The sequence below is a fragment of the Vulpes lagopus genome, chromosome 3, assembly GCF_018345385.1.
Source record: "Vulpes lagopus strain Blue_001 chromosome 3, ASM1834538v1, whole genome shotgun sequence".
Classification (NCBI taxonomy): domain Eukaryota; kingdom Metazoa; phylum Chordata; class Mammalia; order Carnivora; family Canidae; genus Vulpes; species Vulpes lagopus.
The window spans coordinates 64859146-64881631 of NC_054826.1; the positions used below are offsets into that span (position 1 = coordinate 64859146).

General features: G+C 39.5%; 1 protein-coding gene across 1 annotated transcript in view; it reads right to left on the minus strand.

Moving 5' to 3' along the window:
- Positions 1-281: 281 nt before the first annotated feature.
- The window catches only part of OIT3 (oncoprotein induced transcript 3), a 29217-nt gene continuing 7012 nt past the window's right edge, over positions 282-22486 (minus strand). Inside the window, exons 3-10 of the mRNA XM_041747212.1 lie at positions 21059-21433; positions 20211-20318; positions 15320-15442; positions 11130-11252; positions 9250-9410; positions 7174-7589; positions 2547-2646; positions 282-750 (exon numbers count right to left, since the gene is read on the minus strand). Coding sequence (XP_041603146.1) covers positions 577-750; positions 2547-2646; positions 7174-7589; positions 9250-9410; positions 11130-11252; positions 15320-15442; positions 20211-20318; positions 21059-21433 — 1580 coding nt within the window. The 3' untranslated portion in view covers positions 282-576. The remainder of the gene's footprint in view (positions 751-2546; positions 2647-7173; positions 7590-9249; positions 9411-11129; positions 11253-15319; positions 15443-20210; positions 20319-21058; positions 21434-22486) is intronic.

A 22486-nucleotide genomic window follows, 5' to 3' on the forward strand; every position in this document is an offset into this window, starting at 1 on the left:
TGCAAGAGGAAAATCAAATAGTAATTTTTAGTACACACATATTGATAAACTTCCGAATCCCCTAAAACTATTCTGTGTTTGAATTGAAATTTCAGAGCGGGATGGGAAGAGAAAAAGGGGAAAAAAAAGGAAAAGAAAAAAATTTCAGAGCATAATTATTATTTACATATTTAAGGAATCATTGGATATTTAAGTCATAATTTCAAGCAACTATTTAATTTACTTTAAGTTTGTAGTTTGAAATATCATACCCAACTCTTGATTTTAGTGGTCCCACTGCATCCTATACTAGGTGTTTTATTGTAGGAAAGAAATGTGGGAAGTAGGGTGAACTGCTACTCTTTGGCATCAGGAGGATGAAGCCCCATGTGGGTCAGGGCATCAGTAGCGAAGTGACCTCTCCTGACCCAGGGGCCAGACTCAGAATGAGTCAGTTCTGAGAGTCAGTCTAAACCCACAGTGTGAGGTTTAAAGAAGTGCCATGTTCTAGGGTGTTGACTGATGTTCTCAGAGGCCATGGGGAGAAGCTCCACAGAGGTGGGCAGCCCAAAGCCAGGAGTTGGGTGTTGGGTGCTCTTAGTCCTCCCAGTCAATGCTGATGGGGCCGCCTGTCAGCATCTGGCTCTGTGGACCAGCTGCATCCTCTCTGTCCACTGCCTCACGACGCATTCTCCGGTGGCAGCCCTGGGCACAGCGGGAATGCTCATCCAGCCGGCCACAGACAAGGACCTGGCAGTGCAGAAACACTTCCTGGAAAGACCATAATTATAATTAATAAATATAGTGACAACAGCTGCCCCTTTCTGGAAGCCAGATGCTGTACCAGATGTTTCATATATAATATCTCATTTCATCTAAACAACAAACCCTTTGAGGTAGACGTTGGCATCCCCATTTTATAGATGAGGAAACCGAGACCTAGTTTAGAGAACTTGCCCAGATTCACACCACTCATCAGGTGGGCACACACACTGAGTCACGTGGTGATCTAAACCCCCACACGCACAGCTCCTGCCTTTGCACAGGGACAGACCTTCGAGAAAGGAACACCTAATAACGTTAACATCCTCATTCTTCACTTCAAGGTCTAGGAAAAAACATCGGTGCTCACACGCTTCAGTGTCAAATAACAAGTCTTATGTCCAAGCTTCTTCCTATAAGTTACCTCCCAAAGCATGCTGCCTACTTGATGAGGCCATCATGGTTAGCAGCTGTTCTGGAACAGGGATGTAACTGGAAAGGACATGAATTCACTTAAATGCAGCGTGGAAAAGATTGTTGGCTCTTAAACTTCCTTTGGTTTAAATGTTTCAACAGCTCTACTGAAAAAACAAAACAGTCTCCACCTTAACATACTATCTACAGCCTCTTTTAACCTCTGTTGTATGTATACTTTTTAAAAAAGTAGCATATTCAACATGCATGTTAACTGTTATGATAAATGATTTTTCATTATCTTCTTTTTCTATATTTTTCATTTGAATAACTGCTTAATATTGCACTAATTGATATATGGTAGCCCTGTTTGGGGGCTTTTTCTCATTCTCCATGTAACAATGCTCTATAACATCCAACAAATCTTGTTTCTCTTCTTTTGCTTGTTTTTGAGAAATTGTCAGAATTAGAATTTTTAGATAAAAGAATATGATGATTTTATGGCTATTACTGCATATTATCAGATAACTTTCCAGAAACTATACCCATTTATACTGCCACTGTATACTTCCCCCTATAACTCTGCAAAAGCACTGTGATTTATAATTTTTATCAATTTAATATGCATAAAATAGTGTCTTATAATTATTTTGACATTTTAAGTACTGTTTTCACTGGACAACTCACTCTTTGCCTATTCTGTGAATTTTCTGCCCATATCCTTTGCCATATGACTACCACACAGGCTTTTACAACCATACCTACCCACAACAATTTAAAATTATGATCCTATGTCTGGGTGGCTCAGTCTGTTAGGTGTCTGATTCCTGATCCCAGCCCAGATCTTGATCTCAGGGTTGTGGGTTTTTTTTTTTTTTAATTTTTATTTATTTATGATAGTCACAGAGAGAGAGAGAGAGAGAGGCAGAGACACAGGCAGAGAGAGAAGCAGGCTCCATGCACCGGGAGCCCGACGTGGGATTCGATCCCGGGTCTCCAGGATCGCGCCCTGGGCCAAAGGCAGGCACCAAACCGCTGCGCCACCCAGGGATCCCAGGGTTGTGGGTTTGAACCCCACACTGGGCATAGAAATGACTTATATAAAATAAAAGTTTTATAAAACATAAAAGAAAATCAAATTATGACCCTATATTATTTTCTTTGAAAAAACAATGATCTTATTGGAAGGGAGGCAGATAACTGTGTTAATACCTTCATGAAGGTAGGTATTAAGCTTCTAGATGGCCAGTTCTACAATGTTTTTCATAGGGGGTAACACAGATCCCTACTGTGGGCTCACAGAGAATGTCAACAAATTGGCAAACCAAGAAAGGACGCTCAGGTCTGGGGGTGGGGGTGGGGGTGTTACAAGGTAAAGGTGTTCAGCTCACCTTGTGGTCTTTGCCCACAAACTTGAAGACGGGGACCTGGAAGTGCTTTGCTAGGTGGTCCCGTGACGTGTACTGCTTCACTGAGTCATCTGAAACACAGCTGAAAGCAGGACAGGAAAGCACATAAGGACTTGATCGTTTCAACAGAGGTGGAAAAACAATCCAGACCAATGTGTTTGGCCCAAAGAGAGGCTAACTGGGTGGAGGAGGTTGGGCTGCATTCAAGCTTTTCGAGAATGAAGGAAAAATGAAATTCCCTCCTGCAAAGGCATCTTCAGGTACAGCCCTGCTCATTAATACTGCCTTTCCCATCTCTCATTCTCTGTACCCACAAGCTGGGCACAAGGATCTTGAGATGCCAATGCATTGAAGCATTAGCAACAGCAACCACATTTATTTCAAAGATAGCTTTTGAAATGAAGACATCTTTGAAAGGCTGCATTTTCATTTGTAACATATCGCAGGAATCCTGTGTTCACATACTTGATTATGGGGTTGAGAAGGCTTTACTTAATTGGATTTCATAAATATTTATTGGACACCTAATATACACTAACCCCTGAAGGAGGCTTAAAGGTGAGCAAATCCCAATTTGTGCATCACAGAACTGCATAAAGATTTAAGTTCCAGAGGGAATAACTGGTTTTATTGGGAAAGTTCAGTCGCCTGCAAATAAATTGCTCTACTTCTTCTTTCCCCAGATTTAATGCTAAGTTGTAGTTTGATAGGGTTTTGAGGTTTTAATTTCAGGTCTACTGCTAACAGTGACTCCTAGGCTCACCTCAGGGTTAGCTGGGAAAAAGAAGTGTTATTGATTCTCGATTTTGAGACCAAGGTTTAGTATTTGATGAACATTTTCTCCTTACAGGCTAGGGATTACACTTGTGTCATCTTTCCCATTCTGAATTTTAAAAGAACAATTTCCACCCCCTGAATGTATTTTCCTTTTTCTGGATACCTAATAGTTCTTGTTTACCAGGCCAGGAAAAAAACGTAGGGATCAGAAATAAAAGTCTATGAAACTGGATCCTTGCTCCACATGTTTACAGACCACTTTCTAGTTCATTGCTAAGTGCTATTTCAGTGCAGTTGAAAAATCCAATAAAGTTGTTTAAAAATAAGGCATTGTTATTTATATTACCCCTAGTACCATATTCCCCTGAACTGAATAGGATCTAAATATATAACACGGTTTCTGTTATTTCTTGTATTTATGTACTCATTTTCATTTTCCTGAGGTAAAGTTAATTTATATCATCTTTTGATTATGTTCTATAATAAATACTTATCACATATCTAGTCTGTGCAACACACTCTGGCTGGGAGCTGCAGAGGATATAAAGATGAATAATATGGTCTGTGATGTCAAGGAGTTTATAGTCTGTATCTAGGACAAAAATAGTAACATGATATTAAAATGGCTCTTTTTATCTAAGTGCCTCACCATTTCCAATTTATTTATACCCCAAAATACCATTGTTTTTCTTTAAAAGAAAAAACGAGGAAGAAAGAGTTGTTTCAGGGTGATATATATTACAGAATGGAACCCAGGACAAATTCTGGCTCTTGAGTTGGTGTTTGCTTTGATTAGACAAGGCTGGTTCATCACCTCCAAGCTCCTGTGAAAGTAATGATGGTATAGGATAATCCAAAATAATCAATCACCCAAAAGTTGTCCAGTAATTCACTTTGGCATTCAATACATTTCTTTGTCTGGAGGTTAACTTTCTAATTCTACTTTGCTTCCGCCTGTATTGTTACTTTGTATTTTTAGAGCACGTGCCAGCCAAAACTGGAGCACATTGTGAATGAGCTGTATTAAATATCAGGGGGAAACGGCCTGATTTAAATGTAAGCCGAGGACAATGAATAATCAATTTATAAATGTAAGCACACTGCATTATGTTTATTTTAGGGTTCTGGACTTGCCTCAAATGATTATTATGATAAATGTTCATTCAATAGTTCATCTGGCAACTATTCAATGGTTCTTAGTATAGGCCAGACATTGAGAAGGAAAGAGAAGGAAGGGAAATTTCTAGCTCAGGGTGGAAGGAATCAAAGAAGGCTTCATGGAGGAAAGAAGTCTTGCTGAATCTGGAAGGAACAGTGAGACTTCAGCTGGAAGAAAAGGGGAAGAAGAGGGCAGCTGGGTGGCTCAGCGGTTGAGCATCTGCCTTTGGCCCAGGGCATGATCCTGGGGTCCTGGGGATCAAGTTCTGCACCGGGCTCCCTGCTGGGAGCCTGTTTCTCCCTCTGCCTATGTCTCTGCCTCTCTCTGTGTCTCTCATGGATAAATAAATCTTAAAAAAAAAAAAAAGGGAAAGAAGATTTCAGGCAGAGGAAATAGCAGGTGGGATGAGGAGGGTGTAAAAGACAATAGAGTTTGTAAGAACAATAGAGTTAGAGTAGTTCCCTTTGCTGGGAGCAGAAACTGGAGAGGGCAGAGGGCAGAGGGTGAGGTGAGGTGAGGTGAGTCAGGCTCAGAGTTGGATTTTATCTTGAGGAATTGTCTCACAGACACCCTTCTGGTACTATCCATAATTGTGCTAGAGATGGGACTATTTGCCTGTTTACTAAATAGACCTCTGCTGCTGCGTTTTTGAGTTCTTGCCTCTGGCTTTTATGCATTTTAATTTCTCCTGCAGCTCTTTTTTTTGTTGTTGTTGTTGCTTTTCCGTATGTGCTAAGGGCTACAAAATTAAATAGTACAGCTTCTCAGAACTGTCTAAAATAGAAAGTATATAGTCCTTAACTGAGCATCTGAATAACAAATACAGAAATAAATTTTACAAGCTCTACTGAGATTGTAGATTACATGTTTTTCCAGTGGGTTATGATTATACATTTACTTTTCCAAAAAGTAAATACAGGAGTAGGAGAAGACTCTTGGAATGAAAGAAATGTTCCCTATCTTGATTGTAGTGATGGCTTCATGAATGTATACACCAGAACTTACCAAACTGTACACTTTCGATGTGTATGCTCATTTGTATGAGAATGGTACTCCAATAAAGCTATAAAAAGAAAAAAAAAAGAACCCGAATCTATTCCCCCCCTTAAAGGAGATCCATTCCTTAAAAAAAAGAAATAAAACATGATACTTCTACTATTCATTTTAAAACCTTGTAGAGGTAACTGTAAGATGGCAAGAAATCCAAAGAACTACAGACCCTTGTGAGACCTATTACTGGCCATCCAAAGAAGAGTGAGAAATTTTCCGTCTTCCGAAAACAAGCTAAGGAGGCTATAGAAATCTGAGGCTAGAAGTATTCCTGCTGGTAAACAGTGAAATTTACCAACCAAAGGAAATCAAGACTCATTAAAGGTTTTCAGCAGGGATTTGAGTACATATATATTTTTTTTCTAATTTTTAAAATTTATTTTCCTTTTGACTGGTTACCCAGGGACTCTGAGAGCTGAGATTTGAGATTTGGGGTATAGGGGGCTATTGGGAGGCTGTTTTAGTTGTGAGGTGAAAGGTTAAGGCCTGGAATTAAGATGGTAAGAGTAGTACAGAGAGAAAAAGTTGGGGGTACTGCGACTTCTACAAAAGCCTCTTAGTTGATCCCAATGTACTTCAAGGTTGAACATCACTGTGCAAGAGATTGACAGCAGCAGGTGGAGGATGCTTGTGGTGAGAGATCCAGTAGATAAAAACTAAATAGACCTTTCAGAGTCCATCAGGCCAATTTGCAAAGGGCATGACCTACGTGGTGCTCTTGTCAGACCATTTCCCTTTCATTGAGCTGCAGGTCCTGACCCTACCTGAGCTACGTCCCATCTGACATTGAGAACAAGGAAGAAATTGATAAGATTCTCTCATGAGTTTGGGGTTTGAGTGTAATTTTCCTGGGAATATAAGCAATGGGTGTGACAACTGCTAGGCTTCCAATGGTCCCGTGGGATGCACAGTTCTCAATCCAGGGATCCTTAGGAAATAAGGAAATCTCCTTCGTATAAAACAAGAAATAAAAAAAACAAAAACAAAAACAAAAACAAAAACAAAACAAAACAAAAAAACAAGAAATCAAAAACCAAATTTCACTTGACCTTTCTTCTAAAACCTTCCAAATATTTCCTCTTTCTCCCTCACTAAAAGAGGCATCTACATCTGCTGCTTCCACTTCCTCATCCCCTTGCACTTATCAGCCTTCCACCATGCTCAGTATTCATGCTCTACCCTCTTTCTGAACAGGTTAGTCAGTCCTATGTTTCAAATAGAACAGGGATGACTCTTGTTCCCTTACCTCTAGCCCTCCTGGGTCTGATACACATTCCCAACTTCCACTGTACTTCTCTTCCCATGTATGCTGTAGGCCTTTCCAATTCAATACTATTATACAGAATTATCATATTCAATATTTCACCTCGAATCTGCTCTTCTGCTTACAGCCTTCCATCCGGGTTAATGGCATCTAGTTGGTCATCCATGCCAGACCCCTTGGAGTCATTCTTGACCCCGGCTCCCTCACCAGTTTTTACCTCCAACGTCAATAAATGGTTTCTGAGCCAATTAGGAGCTCACAAAAGTGTCCTGTTGTTTTAGGAAATGACCAAGTATGTTTGTGCGCTCAGAAGTCGGATGTGAACCAGGGATAATAAATCATGTAAGCAGCATAATTACCCATCCTGGATGAGGTAGTACTTCAGGATCTCATCGATCTTGGAGGTGGGGGTGGCAAAGCAGCTCTCCACCAGGCTCTCTAAGCCATTCACGTGCACCACAGGCTCAATGCCAAAGTAGAGGGAGTCTCGAAGCTTGAGGGTGGGCAAAGCTTCCCGGTAAGGCTCCTCAAACTCATTGTCCTTGAAGATCTCCAGAGTGAATGGGAAGATTCCATGACTTCGGCCCATGATTTCCAATGGGGCATTTCGAAGGTTGGGAACATATCCTTCGGAAATGGTGTACAGGCGTGGAAATTCGCAGGTCACCGGGATCAGCAGTTTGCTGGTTCGGATAATAATATCCCCGCTGCTCCCTGGGGTCTGCTTGGGTAGGCCTGTCACGAGGTTGCTTGCCACAATCTTGTCATTTACCACCTGAGCCAGGCCAGGGACAGCAGAAGAAAAAGATTTTATGTCTATTTCTGTAGAGTTCCCCCCCACCCCCCAATCCTACCTTCCCACCCCAGCCCCCACCCCACTCCACTCTTGACTGTCACATTCTCCAAACTTCTATTTACATCAAAACAATTAGAGATTTGGTTGCTGAGGCCTGAAGCCTTAAAAAAAAAAAAAACAAAACACAACTCTCTTTTTAGCAAGATGTTCTGACCGTTCAGAGTTTTATATACTACTTCATGGTCAACCCACACATTCCTTTGGAGTATTACTCATTAAACCTGAACTATGCAGAATCAGCAAATTCAAAGCTCTGGTATTTTAGGAAAGAATGGCTTCTTCACATCATTTTTTTTCTGGAATCCTAGACCTGCTGATCAGGCTGCAGCCTGACCTTGTGCTGAACTCATCCACAGGCAAAGCTTCGGCTGCCACATTTAGGCAGATGACTTTCAGCTCTTTATCTCCAGCTTTGTCTGCTCCCCCAGGTGCCAGCAATTCCAACCCACCACTGGGCATTTCCACTTGATTATCCTCGGATACTACAAACACAATTTGCCTGAAGTGGGACCCCCTTCTCCTGAGATACCACCTCCATGTCTCTCCCCAAGTCTAATTAGCTCTCTGATTTTCTCTTCATCAGATTCAATAAATAAATATTGGTGTAACCAAATGGTCGCAAGAACCTCTGCCCTGATCTCCTGGATCCAGGTCTCCCCCGCTTTCTTTTCTATCATCTCACACACTTCTGATTTCATCACAACAGTACCAGAAACCTCACTCTATGGAACAAAGCCCAAACGACTCACCCTCGCACACAAGGCAGAGCTCTGGAAGTATGGTCATCCCCACCCCCCACTCCCAACTTTTCCAGTTTCCCTTTCCAAAGTGGATTCCTTGCCAGTCAGTCTGCCCCGCCCGTTCACTCGGCCCTAAATAGTCCCATCTCTGAGGCCGGCTCACTTGTTTCCCCTATGAAATGCCCTCTCTTTTCCTCTCTGTATAAGCCACACCCAGGCTTCCACCCCAGGTCAAGTCCTCCTTGTCATGACTGCTCCAGTGTTTGTCCTTTCCCAGACTGGGACAGCACCTGTCACCTGTACCCTTGTTTCTTATTTCTTGTGTGTGTTGTCATCTCAACACTACTGCTTGTGTCCCCCAAAGTTAGGAATCTTACTTCATGTATCCCTTAGACTCCAGCACACATTCTTGGATGAAGGAAGCACAAACCTCTTCCCTCTACCTCAAGTTCAACACTTGAGCTCATTTGTTACCTTGTAAACAAACCTTCATCTATATCAGTTGCTTTCTTTCAAGTAAAATAATTGGTCAGAGGAGATGCAACCAGCCTGCCAGTCCTGGTGCTGATGCGGTCAGGAAAATGTCTGCTCATATTGGGGAGATAGGACTATCGAAGAACAGAAAGAGCAGAATTCTTACCTCCCTTGCTCACGGTGCCAGGACCACGGTAGAAGCTCAATAATACATGTGTTAAACGAATGGCAAATGGTTTTTTGAGCTCCATCCTTTCATGCGGAAATATTTCATCTATGACAAGCCACACTGCAGACCTTTGTCCACTACCTCCCAAATAACTGGCTTTTGGTCATTCCCCAAGAGTCCTCCAGGAAGAACCTACATCAACCACTGTGCCACACGTCTTGAGGGAGAAGAGGATGTTGACATGGGTGCCATTGGACACTCCTCGGCAGGAGGTGTTGGTCAGGAAGAGCTCCAGACCACCAACCAGGTCCCTGGGGATGCTCACTTCAATGGTATTCGACTTGCACAGCACAGGGACTGCGGCGGAAAGGGGGTACTGTCAGAATTGGGAAATCTGAATGGGAAGAAGGATAAGGAAGGCTTCTAGGAGAAATAATTTTACCCTCACACAACTTGAACTTTTTGTTCTATCCTCAAGGAAATCTATGAAGCTCAAAACAAGCTGGTGAATAAAACCAGGACTCCTAACTCCCCGGGTTGTGGTCAAATAATTGCTCCTCAAATACATTGATTCCCCACTGAGGAAATATTGCATTCAAGTTTCGATTCATCATTTATTTCAAAATACGGGTAGCATGGTTCCATGAACTGAACCACCTAAAGGATTAACTTTTAGCACAAAAACAATTTATTGGCAATACAGAAAAAATACTGCTTTGATATAGGCTTAAATTACATAACAGTACTGCTTTGACTTTACCATTAATTATGTCTCATAAAACAGAGGTAATAAAAACAACGTTAGTGCACTTGGGGAAGAGTTCCAAATTGTTCTTGCATTGTTCAGTAAACCATAAATGCTGACTATAAATTCCACTTGAACTTAATATGAAAAGGATTGCTTTTATTTAGCATTCCTGTGTTCACTTTCCCGGCTCTACAAATACCCTAAAAGGAATATTTATGGGTACTGTCAAAAAATATGTGAGGATATATCATAACAATGACAGTATAAAGAAATCAGAGGTAGATGCTCATTAAATATTTGCTAGATGAATGAGTTAAGATTCTGGACATAAATTACTAGATTTCCAGAAAATAGTACTCAGAGGGTTGTTGATGCTCATATTGTAATTGTAGGTAGAAGAATCAGTTTCCTAAGACTTTCAACTTAGTTTCACCACCCAAGTATCTGTTAGAAAAGAGATGAACTGCATCAATGTCTAAGGCTTCAAAATGAACTACCAGTTGTACTACTAATAATAGAAATTAGAGAAAAAAATCACAAGTAAAAAGCAAAGGAAACTGTACAATCCAGCAATCTCATTTCTGGGTATATATCCAAAAAGAATTGAAAGTAGTTATCTCAAATAGATACCTGCACACACCTGTTCATAGCAACATTATTCACAATATCTTAGCCACAGCAGTAACTCAAGTGCCTGTCAATGGATGAGTGGCTAAATAAAAGGTGGTATATATATATGCAGTGGAATATTATTTAGCCTTATGAAGGAAGGAAATCCTGTCATACACTACAACATGGATGAACCTGGTGGATGTTATGCTAAGTGAAGTAAATCAATCACACAAAGACAAACACTATATGATCTCACTTACATGAGGTGTCTAAAGTAGTAGACTTCATAGAAATAGAAAATAGATAGTGGTTGCCAACCATGGTGGGGGGTCGAGGGAGAAGGAATGGAGAATTGTTGTTTCATGGATATAGAGTTTCAGTTTTGCAAGATAAAAAAATTCTGGAAATCTGTTGCATAACAATGTGAACATATGTAACACTACTAAACTATACATTTAGAATTGGTTTAGATGGTCAGTTTTTTGTCGTATGTTTTTTTAAACCACAATATCTTAAAAAAGTGAAAGAAAATTAACTTTTTGGTAATATTTTCTTAGAGAGCTTCTCTTTTGAATGACCCCAGAGTAAAGCTATAGGGATACACACTGCTGAAAAAGCTGATATTCTAAAAGATGAGAATTTTAACACACTTGAGTGAGGAAGGCAGGGAGATTTGTGTGGAGGGGGAACAGAGGTTGAGCCCATCCATGTACTACCTTGGCAAGTGTGGTTATCCTCAGATAGCACCAAGCCCCGGGGACATTCACACTGATAGCCCTTCTCAGACACCAGGCACAGGTGGCTGCAACCACCGTTGTTACTGTGACATCCTTCAATGTCTGCAATAAAACCAAAAGAAAAGGGAATGATCCTGCAGGCCTCTTCCCTGAGAATTCTGGTTCTTGGGATAGCACTTGGCATCAGGGAATACACCTGACTCATCACAGTGTCACTGGGGCCTAACTCAGTCACTGAGTCATGTAGGGAAGCCCACAAAAAAATGTTTATTCAATGTGATAGCTGCAAAGAGCAATCTTACAACATCCAAAGCTCTAACCTCTTCATCTGGTCATTTTGTAGAATGTCCTTCAATCTGGATTTGTCTGTTTTTCTCAGTTTTGGGGAGGAAGACCCAAAAGTCATTTCTTAACTGCTGTAACATTTAATGTACCCATTTTGAAATTTTATAGAATATTACAGATATAAATGAGACTGACAAAACATAAATTCAACTAGACTAGCTAGATGGATCATTTAGTTATTGCCAGTTGGTCGGATTGCCTGGGATATATGTTTTGGGCTGACAGCACACTATAAAAATGAGGCCTGGATAACACACTAAGAGGGTCTACTCCATCAAGCTCTTTGCTACATTCCTCTTTTGAGGCAGTTTTTAAGTTTCCTTTTAAAAAGTTTTGCATTTTTTGAGGGCGCCTAGGTGGCTCAATTAGTTAAGCATCCAACTCTTGATCTTAGCTCAGGTCATGATCTCAGGGTCATGAGTTCAAGCTCCACCAAAAAAAAAAAAAAAAAAGTAAAAAGTCTTGCATTTTCAAAAAGCATACTCAACAAGTGGACAAGAAAAGAGGATTCAACTGAAAACTAAAGAGACTACCATATGATTTCATAGTAGAGAAAAATTAATGACCTTTGTGGGCTCTGGAATTATCTTCTAGGTCAGGAGTCATCAAACTCCAGCCTGCTACACGCCCTTGGAAGTTTTACTGGCACACAGCCACATCCATGCATTCACCTATTGTCTATGAGGGCTTTCTCACTACATGGTAGACTTGAACAGTTGCAACAGATTCCATTTGATCTGCACAGCCTAAAATGCCTACTATTTGGCCTACACAGGAAAAGTTTGCTGCCCCTGTTCTAGGGGTAAGATAAATAAAGGGGATGCTTTTAAATCATCTCAGCTGCTTAAGGAAAGATTTGAACTGATTTCCAGTTATAGTTATAATTCTCAATAATTCTCAGTTCAAAAATAGTAAAAAAAAATTAGTTCTTTGGAACATCAATAAATTAACTGGGGATGAATCAATTTTGGTGAAACATATACAGAGTGTAAATTTACAGCGAATTAATCCTTGCAAAACTTAAGAAAGATTAGGCTATGACCTGTTTATAAATCTGGATACTTAAAAATGATAAAAGTACTGCTATGGGTTTTTAAAAAGCTGAAAACGATATATAACAATGTAGATGACAGCATAAAAATATACTATAAAATGTTAAAATCAACATTAATGGGAATTTTTTTTTCCTAAAAATGATCTTCCTGGGGCAACTGCGTGGCTCAGTCTGTTGAACATCTGACTCTTGGTTTTGGCTTTGGTCGTGATCTCAGGGTCATGAAATCGAGCACTACGTAGGGCTCCACACTCAGTGGGGAGTCTGTTTGGGATTCTCTCCTCCCTTTATCCCTCCTCCTGCTCACATATGTGCTCTCTCTCTCTAAAAAAATAAATAAATATTAAAATGAGTACATAAAAATAATCTTCTTTAAGTCATTTAATTTCTCTGTGTCTCAATTTCATATTTCATATTTCAATCTTTGTAAAAGGAAGGAGTTGGAGTCAATGTTCACTTAGGGTATTTCCAAGCCTAAAACTGCAAAGCACAAAAATTGAAATTCTAGGTTGGCTTACAGGACTTAAGTCTTGCATGAAGGTATTCCAAAATGTTTGGATAGATCTGGCAAGTGGGATTGTGGGTCACTTTAGTTATCTTTCATTTACTCCTCCATTATTTTCTTCTATGAACATAATTTTCATAATGAGACAAAATAATATAAATTACTTAAAATTAAAAAGAGCCACTTTTTAAAAAAAGATATAATTATTTTACAGACTAACCAAAGATTAGTTGGTTAGTCTGTAAAAACAATTATGTTTGAACTGTCAATAAAACTTAAGGTTTCAGGGACACCAGGATGGCTCAGTCAGTTGAGAGTCTGACTCTTAATTTTGGCTCAGGTCATGATCTCAAGGTTATGAGATGGACCTCTGCATGGGGCTCCTCACTAAGTGGGGAGTCTGTGAGATTCTCTCTCCTTCTGCCCCTTCCCCCTCTCCCACTGTGCTGTCCTCTCTCTAAAATAAATAAATAAATCCTTAAAAAATAACTTAAGGGTTTCAAATATAAACCTTAACGTTAAAGTATAACTTATGTACAAATTTTATCCTCTGTGAAAACACTTTTGAATTGTGACTATTAGGTTTTAAAATTATATGAGGATTAACAGTAATACTTCCAATAAAAAGCTCATGAATAATTACGAATGTTCCTCATGGAACATTTTAATATTCAAATATGCAAAGATTATTACATAAAATAATTAAGATTTAAGGAAGATTCAGGACATTACCTGTATTCGATAAAATTTAAAGTACACCTAGTCTTGTTATAAGGGACAGTAATTTAATATTCTGGCTAATGGTCCTTAGTGAATAATGCAAACTTGGTTGCATAGAATAAAGTGTGGGAACTAGTCATAATTTTTCCTTTTGGGGTAGTATTTTATTATATTGACTATAACTCAAATAAAGTGAACTCTTATAAGCAGTATTATACCACAAATTCAATTAGTCTCAGGGACAAATCATATGTCCTCTGAAATAATAATAATTAAGCCATTTATCTCTTTATATAATCTGCAAAAAGGTTTTTTTTTTCTTTTGATCCCTCAACTCCCAACATCATGAGATTCAGACTTAATTAAGTAGAAATGATGACATTTTAGTTTTGATAATTTGCAAGGGCAAATGTGCCTTACAGAAGGGACATTTTCTAAATTTCATACTGCTGTCACAAATTTCAGCTATTTGACATACATTACAAATTATTTTTATTACTTAATCATATAATATGTACATAGCATTCCTGCTATTAAAAATAGATAATGTGGGGTCCCAGTTGAACACGTGACTCTTGGTTTTGGCTCAGGTTGTGATCTAAGGGTTGTGGGATTGAGCCCCGTATGGGGTTCCATACTCAATGCCAGAGTCTGCTTGAGATTCTCTTCTTACTTCCCCACCCCCACCCCACTCATGTTCTGTCTCTCTCAAATAAATACATAAATAAATAAATACAAACTTCAAGAATAAAAGATAATGTTACTTATTTCCCCCAAAGTGTATTAATCTCCAATAAATGCAAAACACAAAGGGGGTAAAAAAGGCTTCACGTGAACTAGTTTTCCAAACTTTCAAGATGGTAAGACTCACCTAATGGAACTTGGTAAAAACACAAATTGTAAGGCCCATCTCGCCCCACTAAACCAAGCTTCCAGGAGAGAAGCCTGGGAAGAGCCGAGGTGTGAAAGCATCTGGGTGATTCTTCTAAGCAGGAATGTTTGAGAAACCAATTTTGCTACCACCTCTATTTCTTGCTACTCCAGGTATGCTCCGGGATCTGCAGCAGAGCTGTCACCTAGAAGTTATTTAGAAATGCACTCTCTCCCTGACCCCAGACCTTCTGAATCAGCATCTGCATTTTAAAAAGATCCCAGATGATTTACAGGTATATTAATGTTTGAGAAACACATAATATCCTATTTTTATTTCCCAAATCAAAACAGATGAAGAGTCTGTAGAGCCTGTGACTGTTGATCCTGGGACTGTGAGTTCGAGCAGCATGTTAAGGGTAGAGATTACTTTTTTTTGTTTTAGGTGGCTTTCTGCCTCTTGCAAAATGCAACAACTCCTTCCTGTTAAATCTTGAAGATAAAATCAACACTGAATTCTGCTCCTCAACATCGGTGAACCCCTTTTGTCATTTTTTTACACAGCCCAACCTTGACTCTTTTCTAACATTGGACAGTTTCATGAACATCAATCAAAGAATGAGTCAATGGCTTAGTTCGAGCTCTTGATCTGAATCCCTTCTTGCCCATTCTCACCTTCACATGTCTTGCCATCATTTCTTAGCACACGGCCAACCCCACACTCACAGCGATATGAATTTTTCAGGTTTACACAAATCTCACTGCAGCCACCATTGTTTTGCTCACATTCATTTTCATCTGTAGAAGAGAAACCACACCATTTACATACTGCTGAGCAACACAATCTTTTCCCAAGCCCCTTAGCAGAATCTTCACATTTTCAGAGCCTATTGATACAACTCCTTTGCTATAATCCTTATAATTACTTCCATCAACTTGATCTCCTCAACCAAGTTATTTGTCCATTTGCCCTCTGCTGGAGTACAAGGCACTTCGTTGTTTGCCAATTAATTCCCTTCTAAGAGCAAAACTGAAGGGAAATGATGTTTCTTTTGTTACCTGGATTCACCTTTTCTTTTTTTTTTTTTTTTTGTATTGGTGACTATCATTTACTCCAGTGAGTTCCTGAAGATTTGCTAAATAAATATAGCCTTATAAATCAGACTGTGTTTTAAATACATCAAAGGCATTTACATCACAGAAGTAAATAGCTGATAAAATTTTGTGTGAGGCAGTCTTCTGTTATAACATGAACAACTGCCCTTGAAGTCTATTTTAAATATGGGAATATTCCTACACTGTACTTAAGCAAGGATTGTTAACCTTTTAAGAATCTAATGAAGGAAAAAAAAAAATAAATAAATAAAAAAAAAAAAAAAAAAAAGAATCTAATGAAGGATATGGACTCTTGCTATAAGAAAATGCATAGCTGGGAACAAATGTCAATCCTCTTCCTTCTATAAGGAAAGGGAAGCTTGGGAACTAAATGTATCATGGCTCAGGGTTGGGGTTTGAGGGTTGGGATTTAAACACCCACGGGGTGACAGAAGGCATGGCCTTGGGCCCAGAGGAAGTGATGAGCTGCAATTGAAACCTTACTTAAATCCAGGACCCCAGAAAAGATATCCCCACAATGAATGGAGGAGTAGAACTTTGCCCCAAGGCCCATGGACGCAGTAAGCAAGCTCTCTCTGAGGCTCTAGGGGAGAGAAAACCCTTCATGAACAACAGGAACCCCAAGTCAGGCCTTGCCACGGGTGAAGTATGAACTTATCTTAAAGCTGAGAAATTGGTATAAAATTGGGCCTGGACCAGGGCACCTGGGTGGCTCAGTGGTTAGGCATCTGCCTTTGGCTCAGGGCGTGATCCCAGGGTCCTGGGATCGAGTCCTGCATTGGGCTCCCTGTGGGGAGCCTACTTCTCCCTCTGCCTGTGTCTCTGCCTCTCTCTCTGTGTCTCTCATGAATAAATAAACAAACAAATTTTAAAAGTCTTTTAAAAAACTTGGCCTGGACTGATGAAGCTTCTGTGATACCTGATAGAAGCATCTGAAAAACTGCTCTGTAGTCAAACTTCCACAAACCAGGTGGTCAGAGCAGCTCCACAGAAACACAATTACAACAGAAGGTGGTTTGCCACAAAACACTACACAGGAGGAAATGATCCACCATGAGAATGACTCAGCAAGATTACAAATGGGAGGCTTTGAGCTGGAGATAACAGAATAATCCAGAAAAATCCATGTTACAAGGATTTTAAAAATCACTAAACAGATAGAAGAAAGGATAGTAACCAAGATAAAGGAGTGTGCAAAAATACAAGACAATGAGATGAGCCCTGGGTGTTATACTATATGTTGGCAAATTGAATTTAAATAAAATGAAAAAGAAAAGAAAAGAAAAGAAAAGAAAAGAAAAGAAAAGAAAAGAAAAGAAAAGACAAGGAGGAATTGAAACCAAACAAACATAGAACTTGTAGAAATGAGAAATGTAGTGGTTAAGAGTAGACTCTTCATTGGAGCCACTACTGCCTGGAAAGCGGTTGCAGCTCTCCCAGATGTGGCCACACTCTGTTTCAAGCTTGGACAATTTACCTTGAGACCGATTTTTTTTTTTTTTTTTTTTTTTTTTTTTTTAATGTGAGAGAGTAATACCCTTCTACTGACTTAAGCTGTTGTTACTCGGGAATTTATTATCATTTACAGCCTTAGATACTCTGTGTCCCAGCAATTCCACTTTTATGGGTATGCTCTAGAGAAAATCTCACATGTGGAGAATCATTTTAATGTAAATTTTAAGAACATAAAAACAACACTCTGTATTGTTAGGGTACATACAAAAATGATAAAAGCATAAAAACAGGCACCAGAAGAATACACACTGACTTCACAACAGTGATTACCCCTGGAGGATGAAATAGGAAAATGAAAAAGGAGATGGAGTGAGATGGCTTTATTTGTATTTGTAAAATTTTATTAGAAAGAAAAAGGAAAAAAAATGAACTATAGTTAAATCAGGGTACATGATTTATATCATTTTATCATCCTGGCCAGAAATCCTGTAGTATTATTTTCCTTTACTTTTCTCTCTGCCTGAAAAAATTTACATAATTAAATTTAAATTATTTACATAATTTAAAATAAAGAATTAAAATTGTTACTTTAAAAAAAAATAAAGGAAAACTGACATAATGCACATTAACACAAAACTTTGCCTTCGATTTTAGGGAATTCATGACCCCCCTGAAATAGACAGACCTTAGGTAGGAACTGGGGGTTTTCCACTATGTACTGCTGGGCAACAATGTTCAAGATAAATTGTTAAGCAAGAGATGTGTATGATATGCAACCTTTGGCATAAGAAAAGGGCACTAAATAAACATATATATTTGCATTTTTTTATATCTGCCTGAAGAAACCCAGGGAGCACACATAAGAAAATAATATAAGAGGGGCGCCTGGGTGGCTCAGTCTGTTAAGCGTCTGCCTTCAGCTCAGGTTATGATCCCCAGGTCCTGCGATGGAGCCCCACATTGGGCTTCCTGCTCAGCATACAGCCTGCTTCTCCCTCTGCCTGCTGCTTCCCCTGCTTGTGCTCTCTCTCTCTCTGTCAAATAAATAAATAAAATCTTTAGAAAAAATATAATAAAAGAGTTTACCTGAGATGGGGTTGGAGAACAGAGAAATACCACAAATGGAGGACAGAGAGCTAGACATTTCATTGGATACCTTTCATGCTGTTTAATTTGGGACCCATTAAAGCTGAGGGGCACCTGGGTGGTGGGATCAAGCCCCATGTAGGGCTCCACACTCGTGGAGATTCTCTCCCTCTGCCCCTCCCCCATTGGCGTGTATGCTTTCTTTCAAATAAATAAATAAAATATTTAAAAAACAAATAAAAAAAATCCCAAAAGCTGAATGATGAAACAAAGCCTGCCTTAAAATGACATCAAATATTTGCCAAGCACACTGTGTATGTGTGTTTGTGCATGTGTGTGTGCATAAGAGAGACAAAGACAGAGACAGAGAGAGACAGAGAGAGAAAGACAGAGTGAAGGAGGGCAGGAGGGTGGAAGAATGGAGGTTGGGGAAGATTATAGGAACCATCCTCTCCAGTATCCCAAACCTTAGCATTAAATGACACAAAGTCCATCACAGAAGAGCTCTAACAGTTGGTATGGGGGGCATAAACATGCTCCATAGGATGGTCCGCGGGGTTCATTAAGGAGGCTGAAGAACAAAAGCTTTTCTAAAACAAGAATCTTTTTTATATACCTTTCAACCTAATCTCCATTCCATTCTGAGCAGTTACTATTCCTCTTGAGGAGGTGGGTATCAGCCAGTCCTCCCTTTCTCTCTGTGTTTTAAACATTTTTTTTTTTAATTTTTATTTATTTATGATAGTCACAGAGAGAGAGAGAGGCAGAGACATAGGCAGAGGGAGAAGCAGGCTTCCTGCACCGGGAGCCCGATGTGGGATTCGATCCCGGGTCTCCAGGATCGCGCCCTGGGCCAAAGGCAGGCGCCAAACCGCTGCGCCACCCAGGGATCCCTCTCTCTGTGTTTTAAATCTATTTGAATCTGAATACAAAAGGTTTCATAATGGGAAAAGATATGATCTTCATTCTTGGGTTTTTCAACTCTATTTTCTTCCAATTACAGACAACAACACATTTACAAGGAGACAACTTTATATTTCCTAGAAAATATTCTGACTCCCCTTTCTTGCTACTCAGAGAAACCGTAATCATTTCAGTGAAGCCATAGAACTATGTCCTTAGATAATTCTAGACCAAAGCCACCCAACAGAAATACAAAGCAAGCCACATAAGTAATTTAATATTTTCTAGTAGTCACATTAAAAAATTCTAATAATACATTTAATTCAGTACATCTAAAATATTTCATCTCAATATAAAATCATTATTAAAATTATAGAGATATTTTTCATTCTTTTTTGAATGAATCAAGTGTATATTTTATACTTATAGCACATCTCAATTTGGATGCTAATTTTGATTGGAAATACTTGATCAGTATTTAGTCATAAAATTTACAGTTGGTTACTCAAGTTGTCCCAAACATTTTAAATTTTCCAACAACTGAGTCAAGCGTCCATTTTTATATTAAAATTAGGTAAAATTACAGGGCACCTGGCTGGCTCAGTGCTTAAGCATCTGCCTTTGGCTCAGGGTGTGATCACCACATCAGGCTCCGAGCCTGCTTCTCCCTCTGCCTATGTCTCTGCCTCTTTCTGCGTGTCTCTCATGAATAAATAAATAAATAAATAAATAATTTTAAAAAATTAGGTAAAATAAAATTTTTTTCAGTCACACATCAAGAGCTCCACAGCCACACACAGCTAGGGTTTGCTGTACTGGACTGTGCGATTCTAGACTGTTCCTACACACAATATAAATTTAGTTCAGTCATGAACTAAAAAGGCAAACCCCATTGTTAAGTGTTTAGAGACACAGACTAGATAAACGACAGAGCTCTGACTCGGGAAGTTTTGAGTTTGTCCTTTTGATCTAATGGCCTGTTTCCACATCAAGATGAGTTTCTTACCGAGGCATGTCTGCCTGTCGGGGCCTAGCACAGTTCCCGGAGAGCACGTGCACTCACTGGTGTCCACACAGCTGCCATGGCAGTCTTCATCGCAGATGTCATAAAAATCTGTGGAAGGATGAAGCCAACTTTTCATGAGGGGCGAGGACCAGAGGGCACTTTCATTTGTGAGGGAGCCTCACGAGTTCAGTCATGAAGTCTGAGTTCCTGGACAACATCAAGAGAGTTCTCATTGTTCAGGGTCTATGTAACCCAATGGAATGAGAGAGTGCCTGGGACATCTGTCATTCTGATCAATGATTCCCAACTTGAGATCCATGGGTGATAGAGTTTCTGCAAATTTAAAACCTCACCAAACGTGAGCTGGAGATTAAATAAATGTTATGCCCCACTCTTCTATGTACCATGTTTTCTTTAATGCCTATAGATTTTGGTGGGATTAATAACACAAAAATTCATTTTAAAATATTACTGATCTCAAACTCGCTTTTCTCATTACATATCATTTTTTAAAATCAATGGATACTACGCACAATGGTACCCTATGGGTGTCTGATACATATTTTAAGAAAGGGTCCTCCATATTCAAAAAGGTTGGAAATCCATTATCTAGATAACCCAAGTCAATATCCCATTTTCTAATGTTTTGTTTGAACAGAACAAAGACAAAATAAAATAGAACTGATCAGAGTCACAGCTCCTTTCCCTCTCATAATCTGAAGTTATCTGGGGCCCTAAATCAATGTTATTCAGACTGTGAAATACTATCCTGAATTTCATAGTGCATTTTTCTGATGCGCTCTATGGCCCTCACAGGGGAGGAAAAAGAGCACAGAGAAGGTACTCACGACCACAGTAGACATGAAAACAGACACTTGGCTTGGTCAGACGATACACATAGTAGCCTCCCGGGCAAGCCTTGACCTCCACTGTGGTGTTCCAGAGGCAGCAGTTCCCATTGAAGCTTGCACAGGCCTGGCGTTGCACAATGCCATCACCTTCAAGAGGGTGGCTGCCATTGAGCCAGACAGGTGCATGGGTTCCACAGTGATTTTCCGGTATGCAGAAGGTGGGCATGGCATCCCCTGCCATGCCTGTGAAGCGGTACCACTCCCCATCCACATGGTTGTCACATAGAGGAGAACCTTGAGACTCGTCCAACTGATGGTCAGTGTTCCTCCATGGCTCATTCAAACTGATGTAAGCAGAACAAGGATCTAGGGCTGGGAATGAAAAGGCACCTTGTGATGTCTCAAACTACAATGTCAGGAGCCTGCTGAGTCCACCTTCTTGGTCTTACATTTTAGCTGTTTTTTTTTTTTTTTTTTTTAAAGAAAGAAATAATCTAAAATCCCCCTCAAATTGACTGAAACACATTTTATAAATGCCTTTTACAAAATTATTTCAAATCTGTTTAAGGGTTAGTGTTACTGTTGGACTAAACTTTTTATCCAGAGTAATCATTTGATAGAAGGATAGTTGATCAGACCAAGGGAGGTTAGGATTATAGTCTCACTGAACTCGGTAGTGCTCAGAAAATATTCTGAATATTGTGTTCACCTGGAGACTATATTACACGAAAGTATGGACAAACCTGGTGTCCTGAGAAAAGTGACCAGACTTGGAAGGGAGACTAAAAATTACTAACCAGGGAAGAACCTGAGAACTATAGTTTGGAGGAAAAAAAGACTGAAGAGCATGAACCAGTTCTCACAAATCTAGGTTCTCTGTTATAAAAGCAAGAACAGATCATTGGGGGAGCACATTTTAGTTCAGCTGTGGTATAACGGAGAGGCTGTATCACAGTGTTGTAAGCTCTTCATCTTTGGAAATTCTCAAAGTGTTTAGATGGTCATTTGTACGCAAGACTGTAGATGAAATTTTGCACTATTGGAAAGTTTGTCTTGTTAATAAGGTGTATAGCTCATTCCACTGAAAAGGAAAATGCCTCTGGCAGATGTCTGCTGTTTCGAAATATACAGCATATTGGCAAATTATTACCAAAGATATTCTCTAAGTGAATGTCGGTACATTTGCCATCAGCTTATTGAAAATATGAACTTTGTGTATAAAGAATCAGCCATGGCATCACTATCTATAAGAGAGCCTAATTTCTCAAGCTTGCATTTTTAATGCGTAAAATCACATGGATCTTATCAAAAAAATTTTAATGACTAAAGACACCAGTATCCCCAATATTCTCAGTTTCCCTCAATTTCAGGGAAACATTGAATTAATATGGGCGGTTTGTCCTTATGAAGACTCTATAAAGCCAA